General features: G+C 36.3%; 2 protein-coding genes across 6 annotated transcripts in view; both read left to right on the top strand.

Annotated features, from left to right (window-relative positions):
- Positions 1-17,791, top strand: part of ATP8B (ATPase phospholipid transporting 8B) — a 232,894-nt gene that overhangs the window by 178,690 nt on the left and 36,413 nt on the right. For all 5 annotated transcript variants that reach the window (XM_085946068.1, XM_085946070.1, XM_085946069.1 and 2 more), the window contains exons 3-4: positions 15,512-15,570; positions 16,559-16,771. In XM_085946068.1, the coding sequence (XP_085802194.1) occupies positions 15,512-15,570; positions 16,559-16,771 (272 nt within the window). The remainder of the gene's footprint in view (positions 1-15,511; positions 15,571-16,558; positions 16,772-17,791) is intronic.
- LOC147072698 (uncharacterized) lies at positions 2,107-6,404 on the top strand. The gene is made up of 2 exons (XM_085946008.1): positions 2,107-2,311; positions 5,375-6,404. The coding sequence occupies exon 2, from the start codon at positions 5,641-5,643 to the stop codon at positions 6,181-6,183; it is 543 nt and encodes a 180-aa protein (XP_085802134.1). The 5' UTR covers positions 2,107-2,311; positions 5,375-5,640; the 3' UTR covers positions 6,184-6,404.

A 17,791-nucleotide genomic window follows, 5' to 3' on the forward strand; every position in this document is an offset into this window, starting at 1 on the left:
ATTCATTTTCAGTTAATTCTGTTTTGTATGAAAAGTTATTTCGACACCATTATTGGTTGCCAGGGGTCGTCCTAGCAACTAAATTATTAATATATACGTGCGTTACTATGGAAATCAATATATGACATGTCAAGTACAAAATTTTTTGATCGTTTAAGCCAGGGGAGGGCAAACTTTTTGGATGGAGGGCCAAATTCAAGAATTCAAAATGACCGGCGGGCCGCAAGTAAAATACCATTTTTAGATATACACTATTTATTATCACGAAAAATAAACATTTCAAAAAAAAAATAATGAGAAGAATGAAACTGTTTATTTTTTTAAATTCAGGTGTTAATTTTGTAGTTCATATTCTTAAAACTGCTCTTAAATGGGCATCGGCGATATTTGATCGTATAGAATTTTTATTGAGGTTCATGATCGAAAATGTTTGTTCACATATATAAATTGATCCAAAAATAACGAACATTTTTCTTGCATAATCTTTAAGTTGGTCGAATTTGTCTGAATTAAGGGCATTGTAAAATTTGGAGATTTCTTCACGACGATGCAATTCTCTTAAATCAGTGTCACACTGCAGATCAATAATCTCAAGTTGTAGCTTTGTCGGTACACTATCAATATCTATTGAAATCGATGTTCAACGTAGAAAATAGTGGTTACATAGTGTGAGACGAGACGCAAGGAAGACGTACTGAGATAATACATTTACGAAATAACAAATTCTTCAAATTTTTCATCTATTGTCAACATTACAAATTTCCCTTAGTTTTCCCAGTGTTAGTAATATGACATATAAAATCGTGTTTCCAGTTTATTTAACGGAAAATGTCTGATTGTCGACGGACACAAAGTTAGGCAATCGGACAGAGAGGCGAGTGTAGTAAAAAGTGCAACAAAGTGCAAAGTTATACAACGTATACTCTATCACTGTTCACTTTGTCAGTGATGTCCCTAGGTCATGGCCCCCTCAAGGGGGGGGGGGGGGGTGACAGGGCTCTAGTCTGGGGGCCCGGCGTGGTGGGTCGACCAGATATGTAAGATAAACACACATCACAAATCTGCTTTAATAGTGAAAAAAGTGGCCTGTGGCGCTATTTTACTTCAATACTGTTATTATATTAAAATATACGGTGGTGTGATACAATTTTTCATTGTGTGTCGATACTCAGCAACTCCATAATTCAAATGGATGTATTAAAAAAATACACAAATACACCCTAATTTTACTGAATACCTACACCATTTAGAAAACACTACTTTGAAGCGTCACACCGACTTTACCCTTAGCGATAGATAGGGGGCCCGCCAAAGATCCTAGCCTTGGGACCCGCTTCAGGATGTGGGGGCCTCAGTATCATCTTAACCTCATTTTCCTTCAATCCAGGGCACCGAACATGGGGATGGTAGAATGGACTTACTTCATGTTCCCTTTTCTAAGGATGCCCTGTTGTGAAAATATATACGCATGCTTTGGCACATTTTCTTTATGGCCTCGATGTTAATTACCTAAGTGGGTACATTGAGAACATTGATTATTCATATATATCAATATTATATACTTCGAAATTCTGTGAATGGTCGTGTTGGTTGACATTAATAAACAGTAATTTAAATATTGATAAACCAAAATCGATAAGCTCGTTATAATATGTAATATCTACATGTCAGCCAGGTAGGATAGCCCCAATTTCCGACATATTTTAAGGGTACTTACCTACCTAAAAATGATATAAGTGAAATATGTACTTAATATTCAGATCTTAAATAACCATAATATCATATTGTGTAGGTACTCGTATAAATAGGTAGATAGGTATGTAATGATGTAAATTTGAATTTCACCTATTTTTCCTGAGAACTATCGATTAAGTTTATTCGCTCTGTTGTTATTACAGAAATCGCTTTTCCTAATTCCGCTTTTATTATTCAATTACTGATAATGATGTGCTTTTGAAACTTTCCACGCGTTTATTGTTTGGCATTTGGCAATCAACAAAACAGTTTTCTGTTGCACCGACTAAGGGAGGCGCCCCTGGCGGGCGGCGTCCAGGCGCCCAACCCCAGAGCCATCTGTGCGCATTTTCCGAGAAACGATCTGACGCGAATAATTTTCCGTGCGGTCCATCCGTCAATTCGCCTCACGTTTGGCTTCTTCCGGCAATCCCGCAATGGACTATTTACGGAATTAAATGGTCGAACTGCGGACATTCGGTCGATATGCGAAAGCGCCGTCCGAAATAATCGAACAGTCAACTGACCCGCGCGTGAAACAGTCTGTGCCGTAATTCATATCCACTTCGCCGTGCATGTATGTAGGCGAACTGCGGGTTGCTAATGGGTGTGCAAATTTCGAGTGAAACTGCTGCAAATTGTGTGTTTAGGTTTGACAAACGAGACGCGCAGTATTTAGCCCGCGTGTCCGTGTCAATATATTTCCTGATGCCGTTTTAGGAATACGTGTAATAAATATGGGGCAACCGTTTCGGATACGGTCGGCGAATATCGATTATCAGCCCAATGGAGTGACAACTCGAACACTGTTTTGATGCGAGTGCACCAATTGTGTAGCGATTGAACACGACGATTTCATCAAATATCCCAACAGTGTCACAACGTATTCCGCCGCCTTCCATCTTTCACAGTCAATAAATTGCAGTGATTTTGGATTGTTAGTCTTTACGCTCACTCCGAGAGTTCACCTCCATTGCTAGCGTGAAATTTGACATGAATCAAATGGAAAATGTATCAGTCTATATTCACGTTTTAATTCCCGACAAATCGACCGTATTGACGGCCAAAAAACAAATATCTATCTTCAAAAGAGATTTTGTAATTTAAATAATGTGTTTTGTTTCGGTTTTTCTTCGCGGAAGTCATCGGTAGACTCTTTTGCTGCACTTTCATTGTTGGCCCGCTGCGAAAGTAAAAGTTGATTTTTAATTTTATTTAATTATTTTTGCAATATTGAATTAAAATTAGCCTCGCTGGTTGCGCCCTGTTAATTATTATTATACGCGAAAATAATTCGCGAAATGGTATGTTTTCAATGTTCTGGGTGAGTAAGGTTTCTATTTTCGCAATGCACCCAACGTCTTTTCAAAATACCTATGTCTATAGGCAATCTACAGTAATTATATTGCTGGTGGAATTTTTCCAGTGTCCACATTTACTATAATCTTCACTTTATATTAATTTTTATTTTAGAATATAAACGGGATAAGTAGCTTTACATTGTTTGGTTTAACTACCTAGGTAAACTTTTGACAATTGAAGTAGGTGTTAAATAATATTATTTCGTGGAACCAAGGATCAGAATGACATACCTATATTATTAAATTTAACTAATTTTATATTGGTTTTGCAATAAACATAGGAGGTGTTTTAGTGTTGGATGTTTATTAAACGAAACGAAGTGTGTGTATTTGATTTAGTAATATTGTAGTATTCTCAGCATTTGGTCAATGCGCATTATACTATTATACAATGTAATACAAAAATATACAGTTGATATAGAAAACATAGTGATCGATGACTGAAGTATAAGAAAAAAATATAAACCAAATTGTTAACATGGTTTGGAAATAATATCTGGTAACTGTTTTTTCTGCCCATAAATCCAACCTCGTAACGACCCATATAAATAAATGCAAACTCTGATATGTTATGTAAATGTGACCCTTGAGAAAGAGAGGGAGACAGAAATTGCTATCAACACAAATAATTATTTATATATCAACTTATAAACCTTGTTTCCAAACCATGATAATATTGAGTTCGCTACGTAAATGCTACTTCAATTAATCGATTGTTGATAGTTTGAACTTACTTATTTAATACATCCAAAACCGTCAAAATTATACTTACATTAATATCAATGTTGATTAGATAGATTAACCGCGCGATAAACAGCGTCTTGGATCACCACAGCCTCGTTCGCGCGATGGGATTTCTTGAAGACCGCATATTTACGAGTGACTTTGAAAGGAGCATGGTACTTTATTAATTTAGTATAGGTATAAGGCCATGCTAGTAAGGAAAAAAATCTCTTTTATGAAACCTCTTCGTGAGGCGGTAAAGAGTCGCATTTGGAGTGGATAGATACAACAAAAAAAAAGTATTGTCAAGTATGGAAGGAGTAGAAAGAAAATGTTTAAAAAAAAAACAGTTCTTAGGATAGGATGTACAATGATTTTTGACAGTTCACCCAAAAGGGAAATCACTTTGATTTGCATTGCCATGACAAACATTGGATGATTCAAATAAATTAAATTAATATAATAATTAGATTCAGGAAAACATACTTATTAAACTATTTATACTGAAATCGGCAGCTCCTGTTAACTGACCATTTTCTTGATGCGTCATTCTGGTCCTTAAATTTCAATTTGGGGGTAGGTTAGAGTAGTTGTGAAAAGAAAATTGGCATGCATTTCCCATTAAGATATTAGCTTACATTTTTTTAGCATCCAGATTTTTCTATAAAGTATTATGACATAATGCATAGGCATTATGAAAAACTTAAAATACAAATTCTCTGCGTGCATACTTATTTACTTTCTCGGATTATCTCGCTGTGCGTACTGTCAATATCTGTGAAAAATTTCCCATGCGGTGAACTTTTCTAAACAATTTTTTAAAACTCCACCCTATCGAATTTATGTAGGTACCTAGATAGGTGATGGCCATTTAGGCACAAGTAAAGAATAAACCTACCTTGCAATATTAAATCTTCGTAAAATTTAGATTTCTGCGACATTACGAGTCAATTACAAGCTCCGATATGCAGTTTCACCGAATTTGTTTTTCATAGCAATGTTAAGAAGAAATAACATTTAATGAGTGTATTATGCGCGTGTTCATGAATAAAAGCCTACTTTGTAACCATTGATACCGTATAAAACGAAAGATAACTTTATATATATATAATAGTAATAAAGCAATTGTTGCCAATTCTTTGAATTGACTTGATTCTTGGTCAACGTATAGCTTCAACCAAAATTTTTCAACCGTGATATTATTAAAATGGTTTTTAAGTAGGTACTTGGTCATGGCTCATTTCAGTAAACGCAAATTATTTAACGTTATGCCGGGTCCACACTGGCAACATGTCGCGCGACAACCTCGTTAAATTTTACGATAAGTTTGATAATTATCGTAAAATTTAACGAGGTTCTCGCGCGACATGTTGCCAGTGTGGACCCGGCATTAGATCCACCAGTATAAGTTGTCCACTGAGCGAGGGCGCCACATGTTAATATTTGACACATCACTCAATACTTTTTATACCGTGATGAACTTAGTTCTAAATTCGAACACCTGACGATTTATGATGGTGTATCATAGTCGGTAAATTTGATTCTGTATATTTTAGGCAGGTCACATTGAAGCTTTGTCACTATTGATAAAATAGGAAAATGAATAAGGGTGTTGTGAATGACTTTCCCGGATGTTCGCGCTTATAATAATAATTGGAAGAGCATGCGGAAGAACCGCGGCGATCTGAGCGAGCGATCCGCGGCGCGGCGATAGGGGCGGGCGTCGGCCGGTCCGGTGGATTATCTGTCGCGGCTCGGCCGGAGGTGGCGGGGGGAGGGCGAGGCGGGGCCCGATGTCGCCGCCGGCCCCTCCGCATGCGACATGTCCGACGCGTCCGACTCTGTCGAGCTGGAGATCCTCGATGCGGAGTCGCAGGAGACGCGCGGCCGCAGGCGCTACAGGAAGCGGCGCCGCAAGCAGCCGCACGCCAGCGACTGCTGCAACATCAACATCAGCGTGAACAACCTGAGCGCGCGCTGCGAGCAGCAGGAGGACGAGCTGGGCGCCGACGGCGCGGGCCCGCCGCCTCCTGTGCCCCCGCCCACCTCGCTCAGGGCCTCCATCCTGTCCGTGCTGGGGAAGCTGGTGGTCTGGCGGAGGTGCGACAGACCCAGGCCGAGGCCGAAACCCGCGCCTAGGCCCGGCACCAGCGACGAGTACTTCAAGACCTTTTATGATTGCGGTGCGTCTGCTTTATTTACACTTTATATAGTCAGTAGTTACTGCAACCCAATGACTCAGCGTTATCTTCCACTAGATAGAGATCATGAAACGAGATTTCCACTTGGTCAATATGTAAAGGTTTTACGTTCAAACAGGAATACTAAAATAAGATTTTACTCAGTTGGCCTTATAATACTTTAATACACAGACCTTATTAGCAAGGATTGTTCCCCGCCTCGGAAATTCATGAAGAATAATAGACGTTGTTGCTCTTTTTAAGGATGTCTTGTTTGGTCAAGTGGTGGCTATAGAAGGTCCACCATTTTGTCGCCATTTATATTTTGTCAGAACGGGCCTAGCTGTAACTATGCGAGTTCAAAAGAAACTTCTTTGGTTTCCATTGAACGAAAAAAAAACCTCATTTAAATGGCATGAAGTCGTTGGTACTTCTTGCCTGTCTGATCGGGATAATATAAGTAATCTTCTGCTATCTGAATAGGATGTCAAAAAAGTTTTTTTGGATTTTGAATGAACCTAAAAATAAGTCACAATGCAAAGTTTGTTTTTTGTCTTGTCTTTGTTTTTTTATATACATCCATATGTTTACCTGATCAGGTGCACTTCTAGTATTTATACTGGAAAAACTTAGACCGTACTCTATAGTTATTTATTATTATAAGTTAGTACTAGGGAATCCGATCCCGGACAATTTTCGATACCTATAAATCCCGGGATTAGTAAAGATATTCCCGAAACTTTCGGGATTGATTTTTTTTATCAATTACAATCAATTGGTATGTGTACAAAATCATTATGTTAGTGACGTGTATGTCACAGGGGGGATCGCCGGATGCTCACGGATGATACATTTTTTGCTGCCACACACAATCTTAGCAACGTCAGAAAAATAATAAATCCGTTTATTTAAAAGAATTTAGACGACGAAAAATTCTAAATAGAAAAAATAGACCAGAAGTAGAGTAGAAAAGTATAAGTAGAGTAGAATTTTAAGGTGATGAATAATGTTTTAATGGATGTCAAATGCATTCAAATCTAAACTCGATCATAACATCTGGCGAAGTTAATGCATTTGTCGTCAAAATAATAACAATCAGAAATTTGAAAATATGGCGAATCGACAAAAAAAAAATCACTCCTTTCAGATACTACATAAACTGGAACCTGGAACCCTTGGAAAAATGCAGTGTGGTGTTATAAACTGGCGGGGGAAGTGTCAAAGGACTGCACGCACATTTGTTTTCAATACACAAGATGAAAATTCATACGATATTATTTACTCCATTAAACCTAGACTTATATTTCCAAGATTGAACGACCACAATATTATAAATGTCTTAGATAAGTAGTATAAATTAAACTAGAAGTTTTTGACCGATTTAATCAAAGTTGTTTGTATATATAAAAAAATATATTTAATAAATGCCAATTCCGGGACCAGTCCCGGGATCGTCAAATTGTAATCTCGAATTCCCGGGATCAAAATTTTGGCTCGGGTTTAGATTCCCTAGTTAGTACAATTATATTACAAAATACGTAGGTACATACTATTTTGTCTATTCAAAATTATAATTGGGCAATTATTTTCAGCGCTCTTCGGTGGCCATATTCACAATCCCATTTCATTACATGCGTCAATGAAAAGGCAAGCGCGAATATTATGCAAATTATAATAATATATAAGTATCGACTTATATTTTCATTTTCAATCAACTTGACTTTCAAGCTAGACTTCCATTATGGGCCGAAAAGAAAATTTACATTCAGGTAGGTGTGTATGTAGGAGAAGGTCAGATATTTGTTTGATTTTGCTGAATTTCATGTAATTAATATTTTACCTATAATGCGGACACTAATTATTATCATAATATTCTTATATAGCAGAGTTGGCGAACCTTTTTACGTGCGCGTGCCAAAATTTCCCGAAGTTTTCCCAGGGGGAAAAATTTAAGAATTCTGTTAAAAAAGTTTAAAAATTACAATCGAGTTCCTGAGATTCTATCTTTCACCGTGTTTCTAGCCGAATGCATATCTTTTATTCTTTGAATAATTTTTCCTTGATTTCAAAAAGAGATTTTAACTACTCTTCTTTCATAATTTATTTCCCATCACTGAACGATTTTCCATTTTTAGCGATTATGTTTGAGGCAAAATAACAGGCTGCTGTTTTATTTGAATGACTGCTGATAAATTTCATCTGGTTTGTTGATTGAATAATTTTATTTTTAATTGCACGATCAATAAATTCTTCTTGTTCGTCTCGATTTTATCAAGGATTGGCTTGTCTCATAATACTTACCATTTTATTGACGAGGTTCTGCATACAACTATCCCTGAATACAAAATGCATATTACTCCTTTATTGCCTTCGATAACCATGGCATACTCTTCAGTCCACCAAGTTTGAAAGTCACTGATGCTTAATTCTAATATTTTTTTTTTTATTATTTCCACTAGCCGTGTTAAATCAGATTTATTAATTTAAATAAAGCGCATTCACTTGTCTTCACTGACACTTGCTACGGCGAACATCAGCTAGGTCTAATAATTATTGTTACCTACCGATAACATACTTTCCTTCAATGATATCAAATTTTGTTGGCTACACTGCTATTGATATTTAATGTCAATGGCGATGTTGCCAAAAATATATGTGTCCGGAAATACTATGCATAAAAAATGAATTTGTAAATCGTTCACGTTCCAGCTAATTTTACACACGTGCCACCTCTGACACGCGTGCCATAGGTTCGCGAACCCTGTTATATATTATGTATTACGGCTGCGAGACGTGGACCCTCAACACGAGAGATGTCCAAAGGCTAAGAGTCACACAGCGAGGCATGGAGAGGTGCATGTTGGGCATCACGCGAAAGGACCGCAAGAGAAACGAATGGGTTAGGAAGCAGACAAGAGTACGCGATGTAATAGACGTTGCCAAACAGCTGAAATGGAGATGGGCGGGGCACATTGCTCGCCGAAAGGACGGCCGCTGGACAAATGCCGTCATCCAATGGTACCCAAGGGGTACGAAACGGCCACAGGGTCGCCCTAAAAGCCGCTGGGCTGATGAACTGGTAAAGTTCGGCGGAAATACGTGGCAGCGAACGACACAGGACCGAGAGAGTTGGAGAAAGCTTGGGGAGGCCTTCATCCAGCAGTGGATTGACCCCGGCTGATGATGATGATGACTATTATATAAATATTATTTTACCCACTGACGATTGCCTAATATTAGTACCTACTTATTTCGTGACATATTTTTAGACCAATGGGTCAAACACATTTCATCTTTATTGACGATGCCAGGTCGATAGAGCTCTCGTTTCCGAAGCCGTGGTTCGCGGGTTCGATTCCGCGGCCCGGCCAAAAAATGCATGTTTTTCAATGTGTTTTTAATTCAGTGCAGCGCTCGAAATGGAAAAATTTACGAACCGGAGCGCTCGACAGTTTTCTGAAGATTTTTACATAGTTAAGTTATCAAAGTTGATGTGTTCTTTTTCATAAAAATAAGTGTGTTAGATTTTCTATTATATTATGGCCTATCCAGCTCAGACGGTCAAATTATTTATTCCACGAGACGGAGCGATAATTTTACCGATTTCACGAACAGGAACGGCGCTCCGGTGCGTTCCGGTCCATTTCGAGCCCTGATTCAGTGCAAGGATCCAATGAGTTAGCAGTGTCTGCCAAACGGAGTACCGCGTCGCGTACCGTGTCTTAAGTATTTTCCATTACTTAATTAGCAAATGTACAAATGGGTCATCAATCCTTTCACAGGATACGATGGTATACACTTGCTATTAAATTAATAGTGGAAGAAAATTTAATAGACTTGAGAAACGATCCTGCACAGAAAGCCTCATTTTCTGAGCTTAATGCTCCAATTGAGCTACCAATGACTTACGTATACCAGTGGCGAAAAGTGAAGGTAGGCTGTTAAGATCAGACATAAATAGTGCATAATAAACTTTGCCAGTCAGACGTATTTGTTTTCATTCAACTAAGATTACAATGTGTAGATAGTGTTTTGTTACTTTTTAAAAATCAATTAAACCCTCCGGCCCACATGCGCCACGTAGGTCAAAATGGAGATTTTATGGTATTTTCAGAGCATAAGCCTGGACATTCCTTAAATGTTGTAGATAATATATGTAAGTATATAAATTTAAAAAAAAAACCATTTTTCTCCGGTTCGGTACATGTTCAAATACGCCCGTTAACATGATCTTACTCCCTACTTCAGTTATCGTTTGTCAATTTATGGCTACGGCCGTATTTTCATCAAATATTCGTTTGATTAAAAATGTGTAGATATGGTTTAATGGCATACTTTTAGATGTTTTATAGATTTATTAATATTTTTTTATCGATTATGGTTTGCTTTAGGCAGGGTTTAATGAATTAAAAAAAACTAACCAATAAACACCATTTGCAATATGTATTCTTAGTTCAATGATAACAAATAAGTATGACTGACAAATTTTAGTGTGCACTATTTATGTCAAATCTTAACAGCCTACCTCTATTCCTCGCCACTGACGTATACCATTCACACGTATCACACTGTAAACTGGTCAGTTGGATAGTAGGGACAATCGGAGAGAATTGTTGTCGGAAGCCATAACCCACCCGAGTTAGTCGCGATCCTGATGATTACGTTTATCCAACTTTCAACTATTTACGACGTACATAATATCTCTGTAAAATTGGTGTTTCTAATATGGGATTTTGCTACTTTTTGTAAGAAAAAAAGTTACTATCAAAAATTACCTAGATAGTATTCAAGTAATAACATATAGGTACTATTCTCATTTCGACAGTTTTAACTGGCAATTCTTGCTGGAAAGACAAATTTAATCAGAAGGTAATTTTCAAATTCGGGCAAGTCCACTTTTTGGCAATGTGAGAAAATGCGATATTTTCACTCCTTCCTAAAAGCTTTGTGTTTACTAGCAATAAAACAAACACGTCGTCTCTTTGATACATTTATAATTATATGGCATTTAGCAAAATGATGCCTGCCCTTGCGATGACGGGTTTGGTTGAAATAGATTTAAACTGCTAGATTATTTATCAATTATCAACTATGTTTAGTAGATTTTTTATGCGATTTGATGTTCAAGAGTTCTGAAAATCACATAGTGTCAAGCACTCTTTAGCTTTAGTTAGAGAGTGATCTATCTAAGTCAGTAAAAAACCAGACTAGGTACTTTTGAAAATTACCCCCTGTGGGTCTATTCTATACACACGGCGGCTACCGACGGTAGTTTATCATATTTATGTATTGAGTCTTCTTCTTCCACCCTATCACGTCCCAACATTGGGGCATAGGGCAAGCGCAAGTTGGCGCCACTTCCCTCGGTCCATCGCCAACTCCTGCGCCTCCCGCCATGTCAGACCTGCGGCACGTATGTCGCTTTTGTAGCACCGCTGCAGGGTGAGGGAGGGCCGGCCACGGCGACGGAACCCTTGAGGCTGTGCCACAAGGGTATGAAGTGCAGCTCTCTTTGGCGGCATCCGGAATACGTGTCCCAGTATTGAGTAGTATTATAATAATTATAATGTCAAAACTGTCTATCTCGCTCTTAAATTTAACACAGCCAAGAGTGTTAAAACATAGCACTTTTTGACAGTTTAGACGGTTAACTTATTGTATCAATTAACCACCTTAATACATAAATATGATAAACTACCGTCGATGGCCGCCGATAGCCGCTCGTGTATAGAATAGACCCCCTGAAAAAATTATGAACTACACAGAATGCAAGAAACGAAACAATATCGCAGGGTTTCAAGATAGTATCCGAATGCATTCTGTGAGGCTAGGACAATGAAATTGATTTTTTTTAACATAATAGGTAAGGTATTCATTGAATATTGCATTATTTTTTCTTAATTTTTTTGTTCAATGTGTTTTATGTATTAGTTATGAAATCATGTGGATTGAAATATATATATATTGTTTTATTTTAATTAGTTGACTTATATTATGCAAGGGTTTATTTGTACCTATACGATATGCTTTAAATAAGAATCATAATATACAGAGTATAGTTTTTAGAAATAAAATAATAAACAGGTAAGTCGGGTAGGTGTATGCAGGATTGTCCTTATTATTATAAATAATTTATATGACATTTTATATCTGTGATTCACAGTGGTTTTCAAGCTATTTCGTTTCGCGGTCTACGTGTCAATAATTAGTCTTTTTTATATATACTTATGTAGAACTTTTATGTTTATCGTTTTTTCTGTTGATGATGATTGATGTAATTAAATGATAACTCACGTATAGAATTTAACTTTATAATTATTTTTAGTGAGTTTCCTGACCAATAAAAATAGCTGTTTATCCAATAGTGTCGCATGCTACTTGGCTACCACAAAGGGGAGGGGGGTCGCGATCAGTGTTTTATATTATGATGCCGAGTGCCGACAATTCGGTAATTTAGGTGGATTTATTTAAGATTACAAAGAAATGCTAAAAATACACGGAATACCCTCGATAATTTTACCTCATGGAAGCCTGAGGCTTCGCGGAATATATTTTTTTTATATTATTAATAACCATGTCCTTGCTTTTTCGTACAAGATTATTGTTAATAATTTTGAACAATCACAAACACCCAGGCTTTGATAAAATCACAAATATATTGTGTCCTCATCGGGTCGAACCCAGAGCTCCCGGTTGGAAGGCCAACGCCTTACGTATTGCACCACGAGAGCCACCTTAAGCGGAATACCATTTGAGAAACACTGCTGTGTAGCATACATAACACTGCTCTTCTGTAGATTAAAGTTTTGCCTACTAAAATATAAGATTGTCAATCGTGGCAATAAGGGAAAATCAGTTTATATTTTCTTGCATTGGATTGCGACCAACTGGAAATATTTTTTTTTCATCAGCCTGCGGCGTCCCTGAGGATTGCTCACACGGTTTGAATCTTCTTCTTCTTCTTTCTCGGCACTACATCCCGGGGCGGGATTTGGCCTCCTCTACAATAATTGTCCTCCACACGCTCCTTTCCCTGGCTGCTCCTCTTCAGTCTCCAGCCCTCCCCATCTTTCTCCAGTCCTCTTCGATACAGTCAGCCCACCTCTTCTTTGGTCTGCCCCTAGACCGTTTCCACTGTGGGATCCACTTGGTCATGATTTTTGGCGTCCTGTGCTCAGGCATTCTCTCAACGTGTCCAGCCCACCTTAGTCTTTGGGATCGACAGAATTTCACCACCGTTTCATGTTTTATTAACTCTTCTAACTCGTGGTTCATTTTTATCCTGTAACTTCCATTTTCCAATGTGGGCCCGAAAATTCTCCTGAGGATCTTTCTTTCGAATATGGCCAGTTAATGTTCACCACTTTGAATGAGGCACCATGTCTCACAGCCATAGGTAGCTACTGGTCGAATAACTGTTTTGTAGATAATGCATAATAGCGAGTGCCACTGAAGTACTAGGGGAAAGAAAAGTACACGGTTTGAATACCACTGTAATAATAGTAAATGCTCTTTCCATTTTCTTACTACAGATAGCTGATAGACTTTGTGTCAGTGATCAAACAGTGCGCATGTATTGTATAACGCGACCTTGATGGATTTAAATAATAAGGTGTGATAAAAATGCCCTGCGAGGCCATTGGCTATAATAGGATTTGAAAACTGCATGCAACAATTATCATAATATGACACTACTGTTCGACTTTTGTGGAAAATTTTAAGAATACATTTTCGCTGTCATTAATCCCCAGAGTGTAATTTAAATTCACCCGCTCTGAATATATATTTTTACAGCACAAAATAATAAGTAGATATTTTTATGAAAAGGATAATAATATGTGTCAGTTAAATTAATGCACATTACAAAGGCTACTTTGAAAATTCAAAGTGATCATTCTAATCAACTCATCAAGCACTTGCATCTGTGTTGTTCTCACCCTGAAAATGATTATTCAAACAAATGTGTCATAATAATTATTTTGAAATGTCCACAAGTCAATACATTTGTGGTTTGTGTATGAAGCTTAGTTGGATGGTTTTAACATTAATTTCTATTTGTCATCGTATTGTATTTTCAAATTAGAACACTATGCCCATTTTTATTAGCTGTTGACCCTTTGTTGCCATAAGATTGTATATATCGACATTTATTTATATCATTTTCAATAATTGATTGCAGCAAGCTTTGAAACTTTATTTATGAAATATTTTCGCGGGATTTGCAAGAGCCTATTTTTATACATAGAATAGGTATTGCATATTTTTTTGGGATTTGATCATATCGTCTCTGTTCTGGCAGAACACACTAACTGGAGAATACTAGTTTTGAGTAATTTGACTTTGAAGTTGTTAAAATGTTTGAAATGGTCTATCATGTGAGTTTATTAAGTAATCGTAAAAAGGATGACTTTAAAATAAAGACCGTTTATTTATTAAGAAGGTTTCCAGACGGTAAAGTTTGAAATAATGAACATTTTGGTATAACTAACTCAATTTTTCGAATTAGTGTCTTCTGCCAGAACAGTGACGACATTATGTGTGACTTATCGGTTTTTGAAAATAAATACCTCATATTCTCAATGACTTGTTTCGATTATTGCTCATTGTTATGTTATTAACCAAACCTAATAATATACAATACGAAATTTGACGTAAAAATCGCAGTTCGAGTAGTCCTTTTCATATTAAATTTTATCTTCGATGGGTACTTACTCGAGTTTTTAGTAGTTTTAATAATATACCAATCAATTAATTCTTTACTGTAACCATAGCATTCACACAAAAGACGGACACAAAAAAAAAACTAAGCGTAGTATGCGGCAACATTCATTACTGACATCTGAATTCTTCAATGTGTGTTCTTTTATTCTTTGCTTCTAAAAAAATCCCCCCCCCCCCCAGCGAAACTTTTATTACACAAATGACAACTGTGTTATCAAGTTAAACATCCATAATTCTACATTGTTTTAAAAATAGCTTACTTTTTATCAGCTAATCTGTTACCAAATTCTACTTTTCAAGTTGTACTATTTTACTTTGCAAATTCACGCGGGAACCTCATATATATATATATATATTGCCAAGCCTGGCTTTATAATCTGCCACGAAAGTTAGTTATCTATTTGTTGAATCTATTGCGTTATTGCTTCTACTGTAAAATCAAATGTAAAGTTTTTACTTTAGCAATCCAAATGTGGGTACGCACAATAAAACATCCCAAATGTGATAAATTAACGAAAAATCTATGCAAACTGACATTAAACATGCTACATAAACAGACACCCCAAATCGTTTATAATAATTATTAGATTAATTTCATAATTATATTAAAATCCACCACTGTGTGGTCTGAACAGGAAGCTAGCTGCAAGGTCTAGCCAGATAGCTGGCTCTGCTAGTCTTACATTAATGTTTAACTGTCGTAATTATTTCATTACGAACATAATAATAGGTATAGTAATTAACATAATGTTTTGACACTGTGCTGATTATTTGTTTTTCTTTTGTTTACAGAGAGTGAAAGAAGAATCAGAGCCAACAATAGAGTATATAATTCACAATTTCACTACGCTGTAAGTACAAATATATTAATTAAATAAAACAAATGAATCTTAACATAAAAAATATTTTTCAGAATCAGTATATCTGGAGCAACTTTCATTTGAGTTGGACTCCCACTGTCTTCAAATCCATTCTTGCAGGTCAATTTATTGGGACAATCAATAGGACACATCAATTAAAGTAAAAAAATCTTCCACTTATGTTCAAAATCATTTTAACCCATAGCTTACGGGCCGCACAAAATTGTGTTTTTGCTAATTACATTTCAAATGCAAATTAACACGTTAATTACAAAATTAATTAAAAGGGCCCGTAAGCATTGTGTTAATTTAAATTATATAGATGCACAGAATGCATTAATTATACCTGAATCATTAATGGCTTCTCTGTCTAGGTAAATTAAATTGAATTTATTATAGTTACATACTGACAGTTATCCAAAGGGACGTGCTGTTCCTATCTTTTGATGTATCATCTCAATCATCGCAACACAAGAATACTGTAAATAAAAAAATAAAGGCACTAAAATTTTAATCATACTGAACAATGTTGATATTAAATACTACATTTTACTGTACTCAATTCTTATCGGCCATTGCGCGAGGAAAATGTCAAAGCGGGAGAACGTGTCTATTTCATCTAACTGCCATCCTAGACCTGATTGAGTATGAATTATGATATTAATTCTAATATATCATATTAAATTATTCTTCATGTCATGAGAAATAATTTTCATCATTGTGTATTGACTGTCAAATATATTTTTTGTATCACTTGATAATGCCCTTCTATACAGGGATTCTCAAACTTTTTTGTTTGAAGAAACCTCGGAAATATTTTTTAATACGTGCTCACGGAACCCTGATCCGAAATTATAAATGTATATAGAAGATCCTAAGTTAGTGTACGTAACAGATGTCTAATGTCCAGTTTTTGTATGTTTTGGTAAAATCTAATTTAAATGAGATACATTGCCATATGTAACATGACTTGTTCCAGAGCAACTACATAAAGACGTCGAAGTATTCGCTGATAACGTTCCTGCCCCTGAACTTGCTGGAGCAGTTCCAGCGGCTGGCCAACTTCTATTTCCTCTGCCTACTGGTACTGCAACTCATCCCCGCCATCTCCAGTCTCACCCCCATCACCACGGCCATACCCCTCATCGGGGTACTCGCCCTCACGGCCGTCAAGGACGCCTACGATGACTTTGTGAGTTCAACAACTTCTATATTAGCCACGGTACTGAAGGTAAAACTGCAAATTTGAATCTTGATCAAAGATGTTGAAAAAATCTTATATAGAGATGGTGCATGAAATTTAACCAAAAAAAGGACCTCTGGTGGTATTGATTACGGTAGCCACAAGTAACTTGGAAATGCATGTTCATTTAAAATTTAAAGAGAACTTCACACATCTACCATGATACTCCACTATAATTTCAGATTCACCCAAATAATTAATTACCTACATAGATGATTCTATGTGCAGATATTGTCAAAATAAGCCTTGAATACTTGAATTCATAGGATTGGATAGTATATAATTAAATTATTTAACTTCAATTTGACATTTCATGCAACTTGCATATCCCTGCCTCAGTACAAGGGTATACTATTTGACACAATGTCAGTTGTTTTGACTTATGAATTATAAAATATGGAAAATCAGATGAAGTTTCTGGGCAAGACTGCATTATGTATAATGTATAAATTAATTTTACCATAATATTTCAGATAAATTTATATGGGAGAGAATTTAAGGTGTTCTTTATAATAATAATATAGAAATACTTAATAAAATGTCTTATTATTTCTCTTTTATTGGTATTCAAAAACGTTGTCAGCCATTTTATCCTAACAGGTCTTAGTCAAATAGTGTACCCTTGTACTGAGTCAGCGAATATTGCTGTATAGAATAATTAGATTTTTTTATTTACTCTGACTTGTTAAAGATAATCTAATATAATCACTAAATATATTGCAAATCAATATATTCTTCGAATTGGTAGGTTTTAAAATAACACGAGAATAATCCTAATTGAAATTTGTATGAAAACCTTAGTGTTGCAATGTGGGAGATAAGAAATAATTAAAAAAAAAATTATGCAAAAACTCAGCGCTCGGCCCCTCAGATTATTGCAATTTAAAATTATTAAACAAGGAACAAGCTTTGCCTACTAATTCTCTGAATGCTAGTTGTCCAAATTCGAAAGAAAATACAATAAATTGC

Source organism: Rhyacophila brunnea, unplaced genomic scaffold (genome assembly GCF_057557595.1).
Source record: "Rhyacophila brunnea isolate RB1 unplaced genomic scaffold, BYU_Rbru_1.0 scaffold_19, whole genome shotgun sequence".
Lineage (NCBI taxonomy): Eukaryota > Metazoa > Arthropoda > Insecta > Trichoptera > Rhyacophilidae > Rhyacophila > Rhyacophila brunnea.